This window comes from Nansenia antarctica, assembly GCF_963989245.1.
Source record: "Nansenia antarctica genome assembly, chromosome: 18".
Classification (NCBI taxonomy): domain Eukaryota; kingdom Metazoa; phylum Chordata; class Actinopteri; order Argentiniformes; family Microstomatidae; genus Nansenia; species Nansenia antarctica.
The window spans coordinates 21,331,392-21,351,120 of NC_137691.1; the positions used below are offsets into that span (position 1 = coordinate 21,331,392).

General features: G+C 43.7%; 3 protein-coding genes across 4 annotated transcripts; 2 read left to right on the forward strand and 1 right to left on the reverse strand.

Annotated features, from left to right (window-relative positions):
• Positions 1-197: 197 nt before the first annotated feature.
• On the forward strand, positions 198-5,816 carry LOC308173093 (rab GDP dissociation inhibitor beta; the record flags this gene model as incomplete). The annotated part of the gene is made up of 11 exons (XM_080548057.1): positions 198-242; positions 915-1,022; positions 1,233-1,329; positions 1,537-1,671; positions 1,972-2,170; positions 2,292-2,423; positions 2,809-2,908; positions 3,022-3,193; positions 4,197-4,341; positions 4,641-4,695; positions 5,673-5,816. The coding sequence occupies 11 exons, from the start codon at positions 198-200 to the stop codon at positions 5,814-5,816; spliced, it is 1,332 nt and encodes a 443-aa protein (XP_080404183.1).
• A 1,110-nt stretch (positions 5,817-6,926) lies between these two features.
• Positions 6,927-9,255, reverse strand: ndufaf3 (NADH:ubiquinone oxidoreductase complex assembly factor; the record flags this gene model as incomplete). Its single annotated transcript, XM_080548689.1, has 5 exons — positions 6,927-7,490; positions 7,791-7,891; positions 8,092-8,158; positions 8,482-8,677; positions 9,170-9,255. The coding sequence occupies 5 exons, from the start codon at positions 9,253-9,255 to the stop codon at positions 7,395-7,397; spliced, it is 546 nt and encodes a 181-aa protein (XP_080404815.1). The 3' UTR covers positions 6,927-7,394.
• A 1,702-nt stretch (positions 9,256-10,957) lies between these two features.
• nckipsd (NCK interacting protein with SH3 domain) lies at positions 10,958-19,709 on the forward strand. Of its 2 annotated transcripts, none has more exons than XM_080548709.1 (13): positions 10,958-11,233; positions 12,086-12,198; positions 12,338-12,548; positions 12,633-12,708; positions 12,924-13,462; positions 13,572-13,742; positions 13,873-13,959; positions 14,263-14,401; positions 14,598-14,678; positions 15,494-15,622; positions 15,806-15,895; positions 16,048-16,220; positions 17,890-19,709. In XM_080548709.1, the coding sequence occupies exons 1-13, from the start codon at positions 11,063-11,065 to the stop codon at positions 18,112-18,114; spliced, it is 2,205 nt and encodes a 734-aa protein (XP_080404835.1). In that variant the 5' UTR covers positions 10,958-11,062; the 3' UTR covers positions 18,115-19,709. The 2 variants fall into 2 exon arrangements, with proteins under 2 accessions (XP_080404835.1, XP_080404836.1); XM_080548710.1 differs by having other exon boundaries at positions 12,927-13,462.
• The last annotated feature ends 20 nt before the right edge of the window (positions 19,710-19,729 follow it).

Sequence of the window (19,729 nt, forward strand, 5' to 3'; positions counted from 1 at the left end):
CACACACACACACACACGCGCGCGCGCGCACACACACACACACACACACACACACACACACGCACACACACACACACACACACACACACACACACACACACACACACACACACACACACACACACGCATTACGCCTACCAGGTGTATTCTGGTGCTCAGCAGCAGTAGCAGGGAGACAGGCAGAGAGACAGGACAGGATGCAGGAGGAGTTTGATGTCGTAGTTCTAGGAACAGGACTGAAGGTAAGACATCCATCCTCCTGCACATATGCATCATACTGCTTAAACATGTTATCACTTTTAAAAGTGTGTTTGGGGTAAAAAAAAAAAAAAAGACATTTCAGTGTTGCAGTCCTCTGAGAGCGAAATCCTGTGAGTCATCAAGTCTATTAGCTGATAAATCATATGCAGCTGACTGATCATTGGAAATAATTTGTCAAGAGGTGACTCTCTGGTATTATGACAATAGAAAAAGATGACTGTGGTTTTTATGAACAGGAAAGAGAGTGAGTGAAACAAGTCAGTTCAGTTCAGAGTTTATTGTCAAATGTACCGGGATCCAGGTGAGATGGATGAAAGAGAATAAAAAGGCTATACTATACGATACTATACTAATAATGTTCTTGCTCATATTCACGTGCACACACCAACACTTTCACAGACACACACCCAGACACACAGACACACACCCAGACACCCAGACAGACACAGACACATACAGTAGGTGATCCCCGTCATGGGGGAAGTATGAAGACTTGCAGCTGCCTAAGGGATTAGCAAATGTCTAATATCATTAACCTCAACCCTTCTCTGAAAAGCCAGTTACGGCAGTTGTATCTCACTGTCAATTGTTTATTGAATATGAATGGCATTCTCTGGTATTCTGATTTTACTTCTTTTTCACATCTTTCTTAGGAATGCATTCTCTCTGGTTTAATGTCGGTGAGCGGCAAAAAGGTTCTTCACATCGACCGGAACCCTTACTATGGTGGAGAGAGTGCCTCCATTTCTCCTCTAGAGGAGGTCTGTCCAGCACACAACACACACACACACACACACACACACACACACACAACACACACACACACACATACATACACACACACACACACACACACACACACACACACACAACACACACACACACACACACACACACACACACACACACACACATACACACATACACTTTATGGTTGTGAATCATTGTATTCATGAGATGCACATTTGCAGCTCTATAGGAAGTTCCATGTTTCGGGTCCAGCTAATTCAATAGGACTTGGGAAGGACTGGAATGTTGACCTTATTCCCAAATTTCTGCTTGCCAATGGTGAGGACATTGTAACTATGCATGATGTCTTATGTAACTAGCTAATAACTATTGGTATGTAGTATGACTGCATGGCATTGAGACTGTGATACAGGAAAATGTGTTGTGTGTTGAATGTTAATTAATTTAAATGTGTTGAATGTTAATTCTAATAGTATGTATATGTTTACTGTAAATACATTGTAATCTGGTTTGTGTTTGTTTCAGGTCAGCTGGTCAAAATGTTGGTGTATACTGAGGTGACCCGGTATCTAGACTTTAAGGTTGTTGAGGGAAGCTACGTATACAGGACTGGCAAAGTCCACAAAGTCCCCTCTACTGAGGCAGAAGCACTAGCCTCAGGTAATATCCCATAAAGAATTTAAATGGCAATGAATTCTGTTTAACAGTTTGTTTTAGAATCTGTTACAAATCAAAAAATATAAAATGTTACAATCAAATCAAATGGAAATCATGTGTCAAGACATTAAAACTATAACATTGAGAGAGTGAGGAAAAAACAGGGATTAAGAACAATAAAACAGAAACAACTAAAAGATTGCTGTGCAGACTAATGTCTGGAAATCAAAATGCCACATTCTGTCAGTGTTTCTGTGAAATATACAACCATTCATCAAAATATGGTTGACACGTATGTTTCAGATTTGATGGGCATGTTTGACAAGCGTAGGTTCAGGAAACTGCTTCTCTTCATCCTGCACTTTGAGGAGCGCGACCCGCGGACCTATATGGACATGGACCCGAACAAAACCAGCATGAGGGAGGTGTTCCGCCGCTTTGACTTGGGACTAGATGTCATGGAGTTCACTGGGCATGCCCTCGCCCTGTACCATAGTGATGAGTCAGTACTCAACACATAGACACTCACACTCACACACACACACACACACACACACACACACACACACAACACACAACAAACACCGTTCTTGGTGTCCATGGTTGTCTCCCTGTCTCTACAGCTACCTGGACCAGCCATTTATCCACGCCATCAGACGGATCAAGCTGTATTCTGAGTCGCTGGCTCGCTACAACCACAGTCCCTATCTCTATCCACTGTATGGGCTAGGAGAATTACCACAGGGCTTTGCCAGGTAAGTTAACAGTCAATCTCTCACTCATTCTCAAAGATACACACACGCACCAAGTGGCCCTATACTTAAAGGCTCACATGTGTATGTTTTTTAGATTATATGACACTTAGGTCAATATGTGTACGTATTTTGGGCGATACATTCTATTCTGCTTATTCTATTCTTCTGTTCTATTCTTCTCTTAGCTTCTCCTGAATCAATTTCCCACGTGCCGTGATGTATGACATTTCATACAGAGCTCAGAAGTGTGACGTGGCTAGCCTGTTTGTAAAGTTTAGCACCCAGAGTCAAATATAACCCTCCGAACCCCAACCTTTTTTCTTTAAGCCAGGATGCAAAACTGGCTGGTGTGGTGCCTTTAACTCTTATTCTCTCTGTGCCCCAGGCTAAGTGCAGTGTATGGAGGGACCTACATGTTAAACAGACCAGTGGAAGAGATTTTGTTGGAGAATGGCAAAGTGGCAGGTGTGAAATCTGAAGGCCAGGTAAGGAGAGAGAGAGGGGATAGACAAGGAGATATCACTTTGGATGAGTAGTGTAAAACTGCTGCTGAGTAAATCTATATTTTTCTCTTTACTCTTTCTCTCTATTTACAAAGGTCTTCCGGTGTAAACAATTGATCTGTGACCCCAGCTACGTGCCCAATCGGGTGAAGAAGGTGGGCCGTATCATACGGGTCATCTGTTTACTGAATCATCCAATCAGAAACACTCATGATGCCAACTCCTGTCAAATCATCATCCCTCAAACACAAGTCAACAGGAAGTCAGGTCAGTGTCAGTATGTGCCAAGCAGGGTCAACAGGAAGTCAGGTATGGTGTCAGTATGTGCCAAGCAGGGTAAACAGGAAGTCAGGTATGGTGTCAGTATGTGCCAAGCAGGGTAAACAGGAAGTCAGGTATGGTGTCAGTATGTGCCAAGCAGGGTAAACAGGAAGTCAGGTATGGTGTCAGTATGTGCCAAGCAGGGTAAACAGGAAGTCAGGTATGGTGTCAGTATGTGCCAAGCAGGGTAAACAGGAAGTCAGGTATGGTGTCAGTATGTGCCAAGCAGGGTAAACAGGAAGTCAGGTATGGTGTCAGTATGTGCCAAGCAGGGTAAACAGGAAGTCAGGTATGGTGTCAGTATGTGCCAAGCAGGGTAAACAGGAAGTCAGGTATGGTGTCAGTATGTGCCAAGCAGGGTAAACAGGAAGTCAGGTATGGTGTCAGTATGTGCCAAGCAGGGTAAAGACAGGAAGTCAGGTATGGTGTCAGTATGTGCCAAGCAGGGTAAAGTGAAGTCAGGTATGGTGTCAGTATGTGCCAAGCAGGGTAAACAGGAAGTCAGGTATGGTGTCAGTATGTGCCAAGCAGGGTCAAGGAAGTCAGGTATGGTGTCAGTATGTGCCAAGCAGAGTAAAGTCAGGTATGGTGTCAGTATGTGCCAAGCAGGGTAAAGTGAAGTCAGGTATGGTGTCAGTATGTGCCAAGCAGGGTCAAGGAAGTCAGGTATGGTGTCAGTATGTGCCAAGCAGGGTAAAGTCAGGTATGGTGTCAGTATGTGCCAAGCAGGGGGGGGGGGGGGTGGGGGGGGGGGGCAGAGAGACACTGTTAGGCTGGGGGGGGGGGGGGAACAGGAAGTCAGGTATGGTGTCAGTATGTGCCAAGCAGGGTAAAGTTAGCAGGAAGTCAGGTATGGTGTCAGTATGTGCCAAGCAGGGTCAAGTTGTAAATAAATGGTTGGGTATCATATAACCTGTATCAAAAGTATTTTTACATATTTATTTTTCAGACATTTACATATGTATGGTTTCCTATACTCACAATGTGGCGCCGGATGGGATGTATGTTGCCATGGTGAGCACAACGATCGAGACCAGTCACCCAGAGAAGGAGGTGCAGGCAGGGTTGGACCTGTTGGAACCTATTGAGCAGAAGTAAGTTCTATACCAGAGCCCACCACAGAACTGAACTCATATTCAAAATTCTTAACCTTAACCAACTGCTAGCCACAATCACCCTCATCTTTAAATCTGCAGGAGATGGCCATTCTGGCATTAGTATTAATGTTCAAATGTTGTTAGTAAAACATTTTTTAACATCATTTAAGATTAATATAAAGCCGAATATAAACTGTAGCCAACTGTTATAATAATGATACTTAATGATCTCGGTAATCACAAGACATGAGACATGACTTGACAAAGCTACTGATTTTGATGTTATTGGTCTGCAGATTTGTCTCCATCAGCAACCTGATGGTCCCATATGAAGATGGAAGAAAGAGTCAGGTAATTCAGATTCAGATACACAAAACTGTTATTGGAAATAACTTGGGCAATTGTTCTCACAACTACATAGATTACATGACAGAAAACACAACATAAAAAATCTAAATTAAATACTGTAGATTCATAAATATCCAAAAATAATGTCATACTTACTTTGTAAGTAATGAGGGTATTTGTAGGCCATATACCAGCTTATGTTTTACTAAAGGCTTGATTCAATGGGTCTGTATCTATACCTGTTTTGGCTTATTTGTTTATTAATATGTAAAGTGTTGGTGTTGGTTAAACTAGGTAAGGTAAAGACTAGCTAACTAGCCCAATGCCTTGAGCTAGCTACCACATCCGGCTACCATGGTAACATGTCGTTGTATGATTGGAGAAAAGAGAATCAGTTGTCGTAATGATAGTTTATGTCCAGCACTTGCATTCAATGCATGACTTGTGCTATATAAATAACGTTTGATTGATTGATTGATTGATTGATTAAAGGGAGACTTTCTAACATCATGTTCATTATCTCCAGCACCATACAGTACAGTACCAGGGTCTACGTATGTGGAAAAATATGATATTCTACGTTTTGTAGTCATCAACATACAGTAAGTGGGAAGGTCCTATGGAAATTACCCCCCTATGAAGTCATTGGTGGTAAAACAATTAATAACATTCAGTCATTTTCAAACTACAGCCACAAACTCCTCCTAGCTGGAAACTCGTCGTAGGACTACTGTAGTTTCTGTTCACTGAATTTTTTTCTTTAAAAAAAAATAGGAAACATTTTCCTTTTCCCTTACCTTTTTGACTACAGAAGTAAACATTTGTCGTTTTCACAAAGGTAGACGCTGGTATGGTGGTGGAGATTATGAGATTAACATTTTTGGAAGTGTCCAAAGTGATAGTGGTCTTAAACGGACACAATGATTATGGATAGTGGAGTCTGCAGTGTTGTGAATTTTGGTCTTTTCTCCCCTGCTCAGATCTTTGTCTCTCGCTCCTATGATGCATCTACACATTTTGAGACTGAGTGTGAAGACATCAAAGATATGTATCACCGCATTACAGGATCAGAATTCTGCATTGACAAGCTACGCAGACTCCCTAGTGACAACTGTGATGACTAAGAGACACCCGGTTTCTGAGGCAGTGAAATGCACTTAACACCGTTTCTGGCAGTAACTATGATATCTACAGGCTTTCTGACCAATCAACATTGACAATGTCTGTTTTCAGACTGACCCCATTGACTAGATCTATGGTATGAGTAACTTGTAACCACTGAAAGGTAAAACTGATAATGGCTCTACCAGCAACTTAGCCAGCAGGATGTGTATATTTCTCACCACCTAACCCACCAAGCCTGTTATGTCCTTTCAGATCCACAATTGGAGGAGTCCAAGTTCTTTTTTTCTTTTTTTTAACAATTCAACCACATAATAACGCAATAACAGAGTCAGTTTCTACTTTGTAAGCACCCCATATAGATTCTGACATTTCTTGATTCTCCCAGCATGCCTTTCTTTGCAATCTTATCTGCTATTTAACTGTTGGATTTGTCATATTGTGATGGTATTGAGACTGGAGGAGAGCGCTATTTACCTTTCTACCCTGTCCAATAAATATCTTATATTATTTTACTGTTCATTTATCTGTAGAGTTAGTGTGAATGTATTCTTTAGTGTGTACAAGTGCTTTTAAGGCTGTGTGGTTTCATGTGATGTTGAATTGGATGAATGATTCATGAGAACGCACTAGGAGATTATTGGATAGCCTTATCCTACAGCTTATCTCTAAGAAGGACATAGCCATTGAAGTTACATACTGCATGTGCTATTCTATTCTTAGACTGCTAGAAAGGGGTGGCACAGAGCTGGCAGAGGCAAGGCAGACAATGAGATTAGAGCAGCTTACTTATTGAAATGAAGGACAGTCACAACCACCTCAGCTAAACGATTACTGTGCCTACTGTACACATACAATGAAGTACTATTGAACCACCCACAGTTTATTCATTTATTGTGAGCATGTAAACATTGCTCATCATTTAATGATGTAGATATGCTGTTCAGTCCATGTCTATGCTGAAACCCAATAAATAAAAACCCAATACTCAAGTGCTAAAAAATAAATAAAATAAAATTGCTCATCATAATAAGTAAAAACAAAGCATGTCATGTGTATACATTGTTTATTAGTTCAGTGGCAACAGAAAGTATACTTACATACAGGTAAATGAAACACTATATAACACTCCACCAAACTATACACTTAGCATACATGAATGTCTACACCATACTGTGCTTTCTTTCTCTCTCACAAGCATGCGTGTGCGCATACACACACACACACACACACACACACACACACACACACACACACAATAAATAAGAATATTTAAAAAAATATTTGTTGGTATGCATTTTTTATGGGGTTAGAAGTCATCTTGCTTACAAAGTCAAATCTGGAGACATTCTTGGGAGTCACACAACCCCTAAACAACCTCCTCTTTGAGAAGGAGTAAATGGTAAAAAAAATCCCACAAAATATGAAGCCCTCAAAAAAATGAGGACGGTCAATTTCCTGGGTCTAAGGAATTTCATCCAGGATCCATCACAGTGATGAAGTCACTTTGCTTTTGGCCCTAAACCTTCTGGCCCTACCTTCTGTTCTTAAGTCTACTCCAGGACCTTCTGTTCTTAAGTCTACTCCAGGGATGTGCTGACAGGGATAGGAATTAAACCGGCCGCCGTCACTCGCCGTTCACTGGTCAGGAAGTTGAAGGTTGCACATGCATTTGCCTAAAGAACAGAGAGGATATAAGTGAGAGGAAGGAAGGGAGGGAAACACAAATCATGGCCGTCCAAAGACCTCCTGTAGGCAGAGCTGCCCAGTTCAGTAGAATTAACTACTATGTGGCTACACGTCAGCCTGGGTGATTGCTCTTAGCAACTTGTTAAAGGAGAATCCTCCCAAACAGAAGACCTCCGGGACAGGGGTTGGGCAACATAGTAGTCTATGATGTAATAACCTAGTTCATCACAAAACCCAAATTGTTCAGCTAGAGATTGACCCGGTGTGTAGGTGTGTGTGTACTTTACCGTGTCCTGCACCTCCACAGCGATGCCTTTACTCCTGATGAAGGTAAGGACTTTGGGATCAATCCACTCCGTCCGACCCCCTGTGCCCAGAACAAGAATCTCTGTAGACATGAATAAGATTGTTTTACCCTTACACAATCCTCTCAAGAGCTAACACTATGTATGACCATAGTTAGAACTCTAGAATTAAGTATTTCATGTCAATGAAAATTCACAATATTTGATCTGTTTGTGTGTTTCGTTTGGTTTGTCTTTTTTTTGTTTAACATAATTTGAATCAGCTTGTCATGATATAACTCACCAATTCGAGGTTCAATCATGTGGAAAAGGGCCAGACTCTCTTCAGTGATGTCTTTGTAACTACCCACCTGCAGATGAAAAGCCAAAAGAACAATCAACATGACACACCACCAAATCTCACACAATAGGCTCATTTTGTGAGCCAAAACACTAACTAAAGGTGGAGAATTGGGACTCAGAGTTAGATCCAAATTGCAGGAAGCTGGTGAACTAGATTGTCAGGTTGAAGTATAATGTGCATGTATGTATGCATGTACTGTATGTACTGTACAAGTATGACATTGAATGGTAGAATTTAGGGTTGAATTTTTTTCCAGTTTTAAAGGACCAGTAATAGCTTCAGTCAGACATCTATAGGCCGTCTGTCTGTCTTACATTCCATCTGTCTTACGTTCCATTGCAGGATGGCTGGAGGCAGCAGGGCACAAGGCCCAAGCACGCGGTTCCCATCAATGTTGAAGCCTCTGGGACTGTAGCTATGGATCATAGGCCCAGTGCCTGGTTCTTTCTGCATGACAGACACTGTGGTACGCTGGTACATCTCATCATCGCTGGGACCAAGCCTGTGGGCACGGGATAGGAAGGGGCTGAGGGCAGAGATAATAATTAATAATCAATATAATAGTTTTTTTTGCCATGCAATCAACTTGTCAGTCAATTGTTGGAATTTGGTGTGTTATGCTCTAGGCAAGGGGTCAGCCATAGACGGCGACTCTGGAGCAATTAGGGGTTCAGTGTCTTGTTCAAGGACACCTCGATACGTGGCCAGCCGGGGTTCAAACCACAGGCGACCTTCATAGTTACCATTAGCCATTACTATCATATTAGATCGCTATTTCCATTATCTTTCTCCTATGGAGTAAGACAATCTGCTCATACCTGACTTGTCTCTAAAATTGAAGACCTACAAACGGTATCATATCATATCACCTCTGTCCACATCCAGGCAGGGGGCAGACATGTCCTATTGACTGTCATCACCTCGGGACGTCACGCGTGGAAAGGCCATAGACATGTACTACAGTAAAGCCAAAGGGTGTGTCATTCATAAGCAGAACAGAAACAGGATTATTTAGTACCTTGTGAAGACTGGTGATAACAGAGGGCTGGGGCGCATATATGCAGATCTCCGAAGAAGCGATCTGCTACACATCGAAGCAGCCATGTTGACAACAGTGGGACAGACTTCTGTGTGGCACACAACTATAGCTTCCGGTGTTAAGGGATAGTACTTCCTGTCATTATTCATGTTTTTTTATTTATGTTTTCGCTAGGGGGGTATTCCGTGATGCCGCTAAAGGAACATCTAGGTAATCATAGTAATCATAGTAATCCAAGATAAACCCGATACTTTCAGTGAGAGTTCCGTTTCCTGAATGTCCATGGCAATTTATGCCTCAGAACTAACCTGGTACCTATCAGGTTAACTCGTCAAGATTAAGTTAGTTAACTTCATTAAGTAGGCCTAATGTAATCTTGACAGTTAGATTAGGTAGGCCTAATGTAATCTTGACAGTTAGATTAAGTAGGCCTAATGTAATCTTGACAGTTAGATTAAGTAGGCCTAATGTAATCTTGACCGTTAGATAAGTAGGCCTAATGTAATCTTGACAGTTAGATTAAGTAGGCCTAATGTAATCTTGACAGTTAGATTAAGTAGGCCTAATGTAATCTTGACCGTTAGATTAAGTAGGCCTAATGTAATCTTGACAGTTAGATTAAGTAGGCCTAATGTAATCTTGACAGTTAGATTAAGTAGGCCTAATGTAATCTTGACAGTTAGATTAAGTAGGCCTAATGTAATCTTGACAGTTAGATTAGGTAGGCCTAATGTAATCTTGACAGTTAGATTAAGTAGGCCTAATGTAATCTTGACAGTTAAATGAGGTAGGCCTAATGTAATCTTGACAGTTAGATTAAGTAGGCCTAACTTCATTTTGACAGTTAACCTAGTAGGTACCGGGTAAATACGAGGTTAGTTCTGAGGCATAAGTTGCCATGGTAACTCAGCAGCGACTTCTTTTCAGCCACATTCACTAAAATTATCAAAATTAAACCTGATTTTCCTTTATCGGTGTTTATGGAATCATCATCTGATTCGTTCAGCTGAGCGGTTTTCTCCTTGACCAACATCTCCATTAAACATCTCCATTAAATATCTCCATGAAATACCACATGACTGTGGAGCAGGAGGTAGAGCCGGCATCTAATGATCGCAAGGTCGGCAGGTCTGCGGTTCGAACCCTGGCTGGCCACATGTCGAGGTGTCCTTGGGCAAGACACCTCAAATTGCTCCCAGTACCTTGCATGGTAGCTTGCCGCCGTGTGTGTGTGAATGTGTGAATGAGAGGCCACTGTAAAGCGCTTTGGAATAAGGCGCTATATCAAGGGTTCAAGGGTACTTTATTTGTCACATGCACAGAAATACAAAGTAAATCATGCAGATATAAGTCAGTCCATTCACCAGGCTCTGTGTCAAAGAGCTGAGGCCCACACCCACCAATCTTAGCTGGCTCTCACCAACATCTGTGTTCAGTGTTTTTATTATGAATTATTCTATATAATGATGTGTACTATACAGTAACAATAACCATAACTCTAACAATAAAGCACAATCTGTTTTATGGACTTCCAAAGGGCATAGTGAACAAAATAACGGCCATAATTGTCTGCTTGATGCCGCAATCAGGCAAGAGGACAAGCCGGGACAAGATCTCTCTCCTAGCTCTGCCATTGATTATCTGGCCTGGATGCCAAAGGGGCGTGCCCGTGTGTGTGTGTTGTCCTGCGTGCGCGCGCCCTGCGGTGTTTACAGGACAAGTCGCCAGTTGGATCTTTGTAAATAGAAAATACACGAATCGGTTGAATGTTGTAAATTGATTTCAAATTACCTGAATCAGGGTGAATCTATTAGCAACTTGCTTATTGTTTAAGACGGATACATCTGTGTTTTGAGCGATTCAAGCAAAAGTATGTATCGGTCTCTGTACGCCTTCCGCTCCTTGGAGCCCAGCTCCCTTCCCTTCGCGGCCGGGGAGAGCTTCCTGATCCTGGAGCGCAGCAACCAGCACTGGTGGCTCGGGTCCCGCTGCTCCTCGGGAGAGACCGGCTACGTCCCCGCCTCCTACATAGAGAAGGTTAAGGTAACGAACCCACTTTCACTCTTGAATCATATCTGTGTGGACGTGGATTATGGCCAAACAGTCTGCTGTGCCAGTGTATTAGCCTGAATTAAGAGCAGCAAAGTTAATAAGATGCCATAACTAACCACCTAGCTGGCTCTCCACTTGACTTGTGTGGCTTGTCTGCGGTGTGTCGACCCTCTCCTACTGAGTGACTGCTGCTCTGCTGCTCCATGGATGGATGGATGGATGTGCTGCCGTCATTCATTTTGTGCGCATCTTCACTTGCAGTCAGGTTACAGACCAATGCACGTTTTTATAGAAGAAATAAAACCTGTCTCAGTAATTAGAGTATGAAGATGAGCTGGGTCTGTGCCGCAGGGGTCGTTGCGACACGCCAAAAACATATATGAAAATGAGGCGGCGCATCTGCCATATGTCACGTGCTCGTGATCTCGTGACTGCAACCCAGGCCCTCAAGAATCAGTGCTGCTAAACTACAAATCTCACAAGTATGAACTCACAGTGATCTCTTAGTCTCTTGCAGACTGACTGTGCCATGTCCCATGGCACTACTAGAGTGTTACTAGAGTGTTACTAGAGTGTTAGGTCTACTAGAGTGTTAGGTCCCCACTCCCCAGGTGTACAAAAACACTTTTATTTGATCGAATGGCCTCTTGTCAGCCTTTCGTGTGGCATTGATTCAGCCCATGTCCCTATGTCATAGCTGTACTGAATCTGTGTGATATTGTTCAAGGGGTTTCATTTTGGTTAGGTAACTGCCCTAGTTTTTTTTATGGTTGGAGCCCACTAGCCAGTTCCCCTCAGCCCCTCTGCTCATCCTTTTCTCTGGCCCTTTTCTTTCTCCTCCAGGCCCCAGAGCAGGATGAGGTGTTGCAGTCCATCGACAGGGCGATTGAAGGCATCCATAACGTGGCCATGAAGAATGGGGGCAAATACAACCTTGAGCAACGAGATGTCCTTCAGTTAGTATTAAATAGAATGCTTACTAACTTCACAACCATGCCAGCTAGTCTCAGGCTGTATAATACTGAATGATGTGAGTGGATTCCCTTCATGCTGCTGGTTCCTGATAGGTGCATCCGTATGGTTTCTGTGGTACAGGAAGTTGATTCATCACAGAAAGGAGACCCTGTCACGGCGAAGCCCGACTCCATCCAGTCACAAGCAGGGCCTGCCCTCCTCTACCAGCGAAATGTCCCTCAGCCACACCCCTGAACCACCCAATGGGCATAGCCAAAACTATGGACGACAGGCCAGCATGCCAATGTCAGGGAGTCTTGAGAATATGCAAGGAGAACATGGTCTTTATCAGGTATTTTACACACACACACACACACACACACACACACACACACAGCTGGCATTACACTACTCTTCCTTCTGTTATCTCTTGCAGGTACCCCCTCAGCCCCGTCGTGCAGCCCCCATCTCTCCGCCTCCTCCTGAGAAACAGAGAAGCACCCGACGTCCAGGTCAGAGCGCCTCACTCTCAATCTACTCTTCCTCTCTCCATGTACACTATTCAAACCATCTACTCCCAAGTTCACACATATTTCTGTACACCATCCCCAGCCACAAGCACACTCAACAATGCTCATACTCTTTTCTTAGTAAGGCCATTCCTATGAATTAACTGTAACTAGACCCCATCATTCTCTCACTATGCCTTGTTCTCTCTCTTTCTTAGCAGAGCCAGATGTACCCTCTAGAGTGTCTTCCATTCCTCCTGCCCCTAGCTTCACACCTGCAGCTGGCATTGGACTGTCCCCTTCGATCAGCTCCGCCTCCATAGACTCTAGCTCCTCCCACTCAGTTGTCTCCTCTGATGTCAGCCTGCCCAGTGTGTCCAGCACCCCGCCCCCTATTCCAAGCCGTGTTAAGCCCCCACCGCCTCCCCCAGACGACTTGGCTTCTAACTCCTCTCCCGAGCCGGCTCTATCAAAGAAGGGCCCTGCCCCACAACACAGCACTGAGGACCAATCAGAAAGCGAGTGGCCTCTTGCCCCTCCCCCTGTCGTTGATAGCCCCTCTGGCAGCCCTACTAACTCAGAGCCCGTTCCCCTGACAACCGGTGCTGAGCTTATCGAGCTGGTTCGGAAGAATACAGGCCTGAGTTACGAGTTATCTCGGGTTGCTGTAGGTGTGGTTGTGGGACATCTGCAGACCACCTTACCTCAAGTTTCCTCTGACTTAGAGAAAGTCCTCCTCTCATTGGTAGAGACCAAGGTCAGTTTTATGACACTTCAGAATATGTAACTTGTGTGCCTATGTTGTGTTGTATTTACACAGTATCATGTTCTAGGTGTGTCGTCATAACCTCGACGTCTCCTTGTAGGATTTGAGTTCAGCGTTGCCACAGGGACAGGTGTCTCATGACGAACAACGCCTGGAGGTGATCTTTGGCGATCTCGCCCGTCACCGCGAAGATTCTCAGCAGCGTAGCTGGGCCCTTCACGAAGACCATGCCCTCATCGCATGTTACTTAGAGGAACTCCTAAAGATACTGGTGAGATACACGCTCACACACTCAACAGTAGATGACCTTTTGTGAGTTTGACGTTATGGTGTTAAAGATATGGGTCATGTGTTGGTCGTAAAAACAATTGAAATAATAGTGTGTTTATGTTTTCCCCCAGACTGATGCTGCACCTGAGGTGTGTAAGAGGATGTGCAGGGCCAACCACTCTGAGCCAGTGTTGTCACTGGTGTCCTACTATCAGATGGTAAGAGATGACATGAGACCACACCACTGTGCTTCTCCTAAAGGTCCCATCACTTACGCTAGGATAATGTGGATTCATCAAGACAATACGTTTTATGATATAGTGTTGATGTACTCTTCTACTGGAGAGAGTATTGACACTTCGTAAGTGATGTTGTCTCCTGCTTTCATTTGTAATGTATGTTATTATTTGGTTGTTACATGTAAATTATAAGTATATTATCCATGGGAATGTTATGTAACGCTGGAAATGATGTGTTGTTGTTGTTGTTGTTGTTGTTGTTGTTGTTGTGTGACTATGCAGGAGCATCGTGTGTCTCTGCGTCTGCTGCTGCTTAAGGTGTTTGGGGCGATGTGTAGCCTGGACTCTGCCCTCATCTCCACTCTCCTCAACTCCATACTGCCCATGGAGGTGGCTAGGGACCTTCAGAATGACACACAGGGTAATATAAATCTCTTCCATCTCTCTCTCTCTCTTTGTCTCTCAAAATGCATCTCTCACCCGTCTCATCTGTGGCCTCTCTCTCCTGCCTCACATCTCTGTGGAAATCTCTAAATCTCTAAATCTCATTTAGTATCTCTGTGCTCTTTTCTCTGTCACTGTCTTAGTTATGACTCTTTGTTTTCTCTCTCCACCAGAGCATCAGAAGATGTGTTATTCAGCATTGGTCATGACCATGATCTTCTCTATGGGGGAGCAGGTGCCATATCATCATTATGGTATGAACAATATCCGTAACCTCATTACATATCAATACTATGGTATGAACTACACTACAAAAAAAAAAAAGAAGAAGCCGTAGAAGGGCAACAACCCAGCAGCAGGACAGGTGTCTGCTCCTTTGTGCGAGGAAGAACAGGATTACATTGCCAGAGCCCTACAAACTGACCTCCAGTGGGCTACTCGTGTGCATGTTTCTGACCAAACTGTCAGAAACAGACTCCATGAGGGAGGTATGAGGGCCCGACGTCTTCTAGTGGGACTTGTGCTCACAGCCCAATACCACTGTACAGCTCGATTGGCATTTGCCAGAGAACACCAGAATTGGCAGGTTCGCCATTGGCGCCCCGTTCTCTCCACAGATGAATGAGAGCAGATGAATGAGAGCAGGTTCTCTCCACAGATGAATGAGAGCAGGTTCACACTGAGCACATGTGACAGACGTGAAAGAGTCTGGAGACGACCATGGCGAACGTTATGCTGCAACATTATCCAGCATGACAGGTTTGGTGTGTCTGGGGAGGCATATCCTTGAAGTGTTCCCTTCATTTCTTTGAGCAGTGTATATCCTTTAACAACTTTTTTACAGTATATCACTATTATTGTGTGAATTGTTTCCTTTAAAAACATACAGAATATACCTCGGAACAACCATCATATCATCAATAATATTTATATAGAAAACAGGTTGCCTATAAAAGCCCAATATGCATGCATATTGAGCTCAGTGAACAATCAAACTGCACCTCATTATTACTCTGAATCCTCTGTGCCCCCCCCCCCCCCCTCTCTCTCTCTCTCCCTCATTCAATAGAGCATTTAAATGCAGGATTTGTCCAGTTCCTGCTGGATATAGTAGAGGAGGGACTTCCCTCTGACCCAACAGAGCAACTACCTGACCTCTGTGTGAACCTACTTCTGGCCTTCAACTTGCATCTTACAGGTGAAACAAGGTTCAGAAAAAAGTCACAGGAAACATAAGTTAAAGGAAACATATTTCCTTTCATACATTACGTTCTCCTTAGAAACAGCTTTATGTTTTATGTCAATGTAGATCCATTGGAGAAATGTTCTTGCATGTCTTGTTTGCATGTGTTTTATTTGTTCATTTGTGTCTTTAACTCAGTGCCCAGTAACAACGTGATTATGCAGACAGTGATCAAGAAAAACGTGAAGATCTTCTCAGAGAAAGTCATGCTGCTGTTAAACAGAGGCGGTGAGGCACACGTGTTTGGACACATTTTATTGTCTTTTTAAATCCTTACTCATTCTTCACATATTTTCTGTTTGTTTTATATTTTTACATGATATGTCTCTTTCTAATACCCTTCCTCTCCTTCCCTCATTCTGTCTCTTTCCCTTCTCCAGAGGACCCTGTGTGTGTCTTTAAGCATGCCCCGCCTGCCCCACACTCAGTACTTAAGTTCCTTCAGGATGTCTTTGCCAGCCGAGACTCTGCTGACATCTTCTACCGCACTGACATGATGGTGATGATTGACATCGCTGTTCGACAAATCTCTGACCTCTCACCTGGAGACAAGGTGAGACTGTGACACATCCCCAGCCTAGCCAGTAGAGAGGCTGACCATCACATCAGTCTCCTTTAGCCAGTAGAGAGGCTGACCATCACATCAGGCTCCTTTAGCCAGTAGAGAGGCTGACCATCACATCAGTCTCCTTTAGCCAGTAGAGAGGCTGACCATCACATCAGGCTCCTTTAGCCAGTAGAGAGGCTGACCATTACATCAGGCTCCTTTAGCCAGTAGAGAGGCTGACCATCACATCAGTCTCCTTTAGCCAGTAGAGAGGCTGACCATCACATCAGGCTCCTTTAGCCAGTAGAGAGGCTGACCATCACATCAGTCTCCTTTAGCCAGTAGAGAGGCTGACCATCACATCAGTCTCCTTTAGCCAGTAGAGAGGCTGACCATCACATCAGGCTCCTTTAGCCAGTAGAGAGGCTGACCAGTACATCAGTCTCCTTTAGCCAGTAGAGAGGCTGACCATCACATCAGTCTCCTTTAGCCAGTAGAGAGGCTGACCATGACATCAGTCTCCTTTAGCCAGTAGAGAGGCTGACCATTACATCAGTCTCCTTTAGCCAGTAGAGAGGCTGACCATCACATCAGTCTCCTTTAGCCAGTAGAGAGGCTGACCATTACATCAGTCTCCTTTAGCCAGTAGAGAGGCTGACCAGTACATCAGTCTCCTTTAGCCAGTAGAGAGGCTGACCATTACATCAGTCTCCTTTAGCCAGTAGAGAGGCTGACCATTACATCAGTCTCCTTTAGCCAGTAGAGAGGCTGACCATTACATCAGGCTCCTTTAGCCAGTAGAGAGGCTGACCGTCACATCAGTCTCCTTTAGCCAGTAGAGAGGCTGACCGTTACATCAGTCTCCTTTAGCCAGTAGAGAGGCTGACCATTACATCAGTCTCCTTTAGCCAGTAGAGAGGCTGACCATCACATCAGTCTCCTTTAGCCAGTAGAGAGGCTGACCATTACATCAGTCTCCTTTAGCCAGTAGAGAGGCTGACCATCACATCAGTCTCCTTTAGCCAGTAGAGAGGCTGACCATTACATCAGTCTCCTTTAGCCAGTAGAGAGGCTGACCATTACATCAGTCTCCTTTAGCCAGTAGAGAGGCTGACCATTACATCAGTCTCCTTTAGCCAGTAGAGAGGCTGACCATTACATCAGTCTCCTTTAGCCAGTAGAGAGGCTGACCATTACATCAGTCTCCTTTAGCCAGTAGAGAGGCTGACCATCACATCAGGCTCCTTTAGCCAGTAGAGAGGCTGACCATCACATCAGTCTCCTTTAGCCAGTAGAGAGGCTGACCATTACATCAGTCTCCTTTAGCCAGTAGAGAGGCTGACCATCACATCAGGCTCCTTTAGCCAGTAGAGAGGCTGACCATCACATCAGTCTCCTTTAGCCAGTAGAGAGGCTGACCGTTACATCAGTCTCCTTTAGCCAGTAGAGAGGCTGACCATTACATCAGGCTCCTTTAGCCAGTAGAGAGGCTGACCATCACATCAGGCTCCTTGAGATATGGCTAAGTTGGACTTAAGGTTTTATAGGCACATCTTTTAAAATGATAATGAATGTAAAGAAGAAAAAAAAAAGAATTACAAATGGCCTCATTTTCCCTTTCTTTCTTTCTTTCTTTCCATCTCTCTCTCTTCCTCCCCACCTTTCCTCACCGTAGTTGAGGATGGAGTATCTCTCCCTCATGCACTCCATCATGCGATCCACAGACTACTTGGAGCACCAGCATCGCCTCTCTGACCTGCAGGCAGTGCTGCAGAGGATTCTGGGAGAGGAGGAGGAGACAGGAGCCGATGAGGGCGGAGCCACAGCCAAACAGATGGATAAGCTAATAGTACAGGAGATCTACAAAGAATTCCCTGAGATAAGTGAGAGTAAGGCTTGAATATGACTGTAGGTAGCTGTCATACAGTAGTCTGCTCCAATATACTGAGGGATGGTATTGTGGAACATCCTATATCTGAGAGAGGACTGTCATCAGGCTTATGTCTGAGAGATCATACTGTAGTTTGCTCCTACTTAATGAAACAGGATATTTTATGTGCTCCCTTGGGGGGACCAAACTACAGTGTTGTCTGAGGGCCTTGTTATTCTGATAGCATACTGGTCTTTAGATGTCTTCTTCTTTCAGCCTTTGTCTTTCACTCACTCTTATTCCTCAAAAACTGGCTTGGCCACACAATGTGTTACAGTTTAATAAAGTAATACAATCTAGACAACTGCACATTCAATTCTCTTATTACAATTCTTAGGCTTTGAGGTTACCTACTCACTGTTTATTGCAATTGCAATGCTGCTACATAGTGAACCTCACTTATTATCTATGGCGGAGTCTAATACTGAGGACTTCTTGTTTCTTGCTATCTGCACTACTTGCTTTGTAACCTGCTATACTCTAGACATGGCTATGTTCTGTAACCTATACTCTAGACATGGCTATGTTCTGTAACCTATACTCTAGACATGGCTATGTTCTGTAACCTACTCTAGACATGGCTATGTTCTGGATTCCAAAACGGCTCATATTATGTGCTGCCACCTGTGCCGTTGATGACGAGTAACAATATTGTAATAATAAGGCTGTAACAAGTAACAAGGCTGTAACATTCTGCTTCTAGCCTTGACTTACTATCTACCTATAGCTATGGCTCTGAAGGGAATGGCATTAGGAATAGTTACTCTAGTGTAACTGGTTATGAATTTAGATTAAATAAGGGATTTTCAATTTGTGTCGTTTAATAACAGTCAGCGGTTAGAACTGTCTGGCAACAATATTGTTTGTCTTTCCATCAGATGTTTATTATAGAGAGGTAGTTCATTACCATTGTGTAATATCACCTATCTTTAGGTGGTGGGACTGCTCTCCACTCTTTTACCACCGTTCCATCTCTTGCTATAGTTCCCCTGAACATCACCCAAAAAGGCATATTTTCCCACCTGTTCTTTTCCCCACAACACACATATCCAGTTGTTTTCCCCATGATGCTGAAGCTCTCTAAGTCTTATCTGTCATCTGTCCGTCTCCCTCTGTAGTAACTCTACATCTCTATCTCTCTATCTCTATCAACTCTCTCTCTCTCTGTCAATGGCCTCTTTTTAATCTGGATAATCTGGGAAGCAATTCTGTGGATCATTCTGTCATAGTGGCCATCATTGACACACACACACACATACACATACACACACACACACACACACACACACACACACACACACACACACACACACACACACACACACACACCAGTGCACTCCCTGCTATATTATGTCTTTATGAACCAGTGTTCATGCATGTGTGAGAATGCCGATATGGTTTGTGGATATTTTTGTATTTTAGTGTGTGTATGAGTGTATATGTATGGTTTCTTGTTGTTTATCAGTCCCTGTAGAATGCATTTTCCCTTGCCACCAGTGTTATAAATGATCCTGAAACTATATTTTCCCAATTTAACATTATTGAAATGGTTGCTCAGAGAGGTGAGATGGAAACAAATTGTATT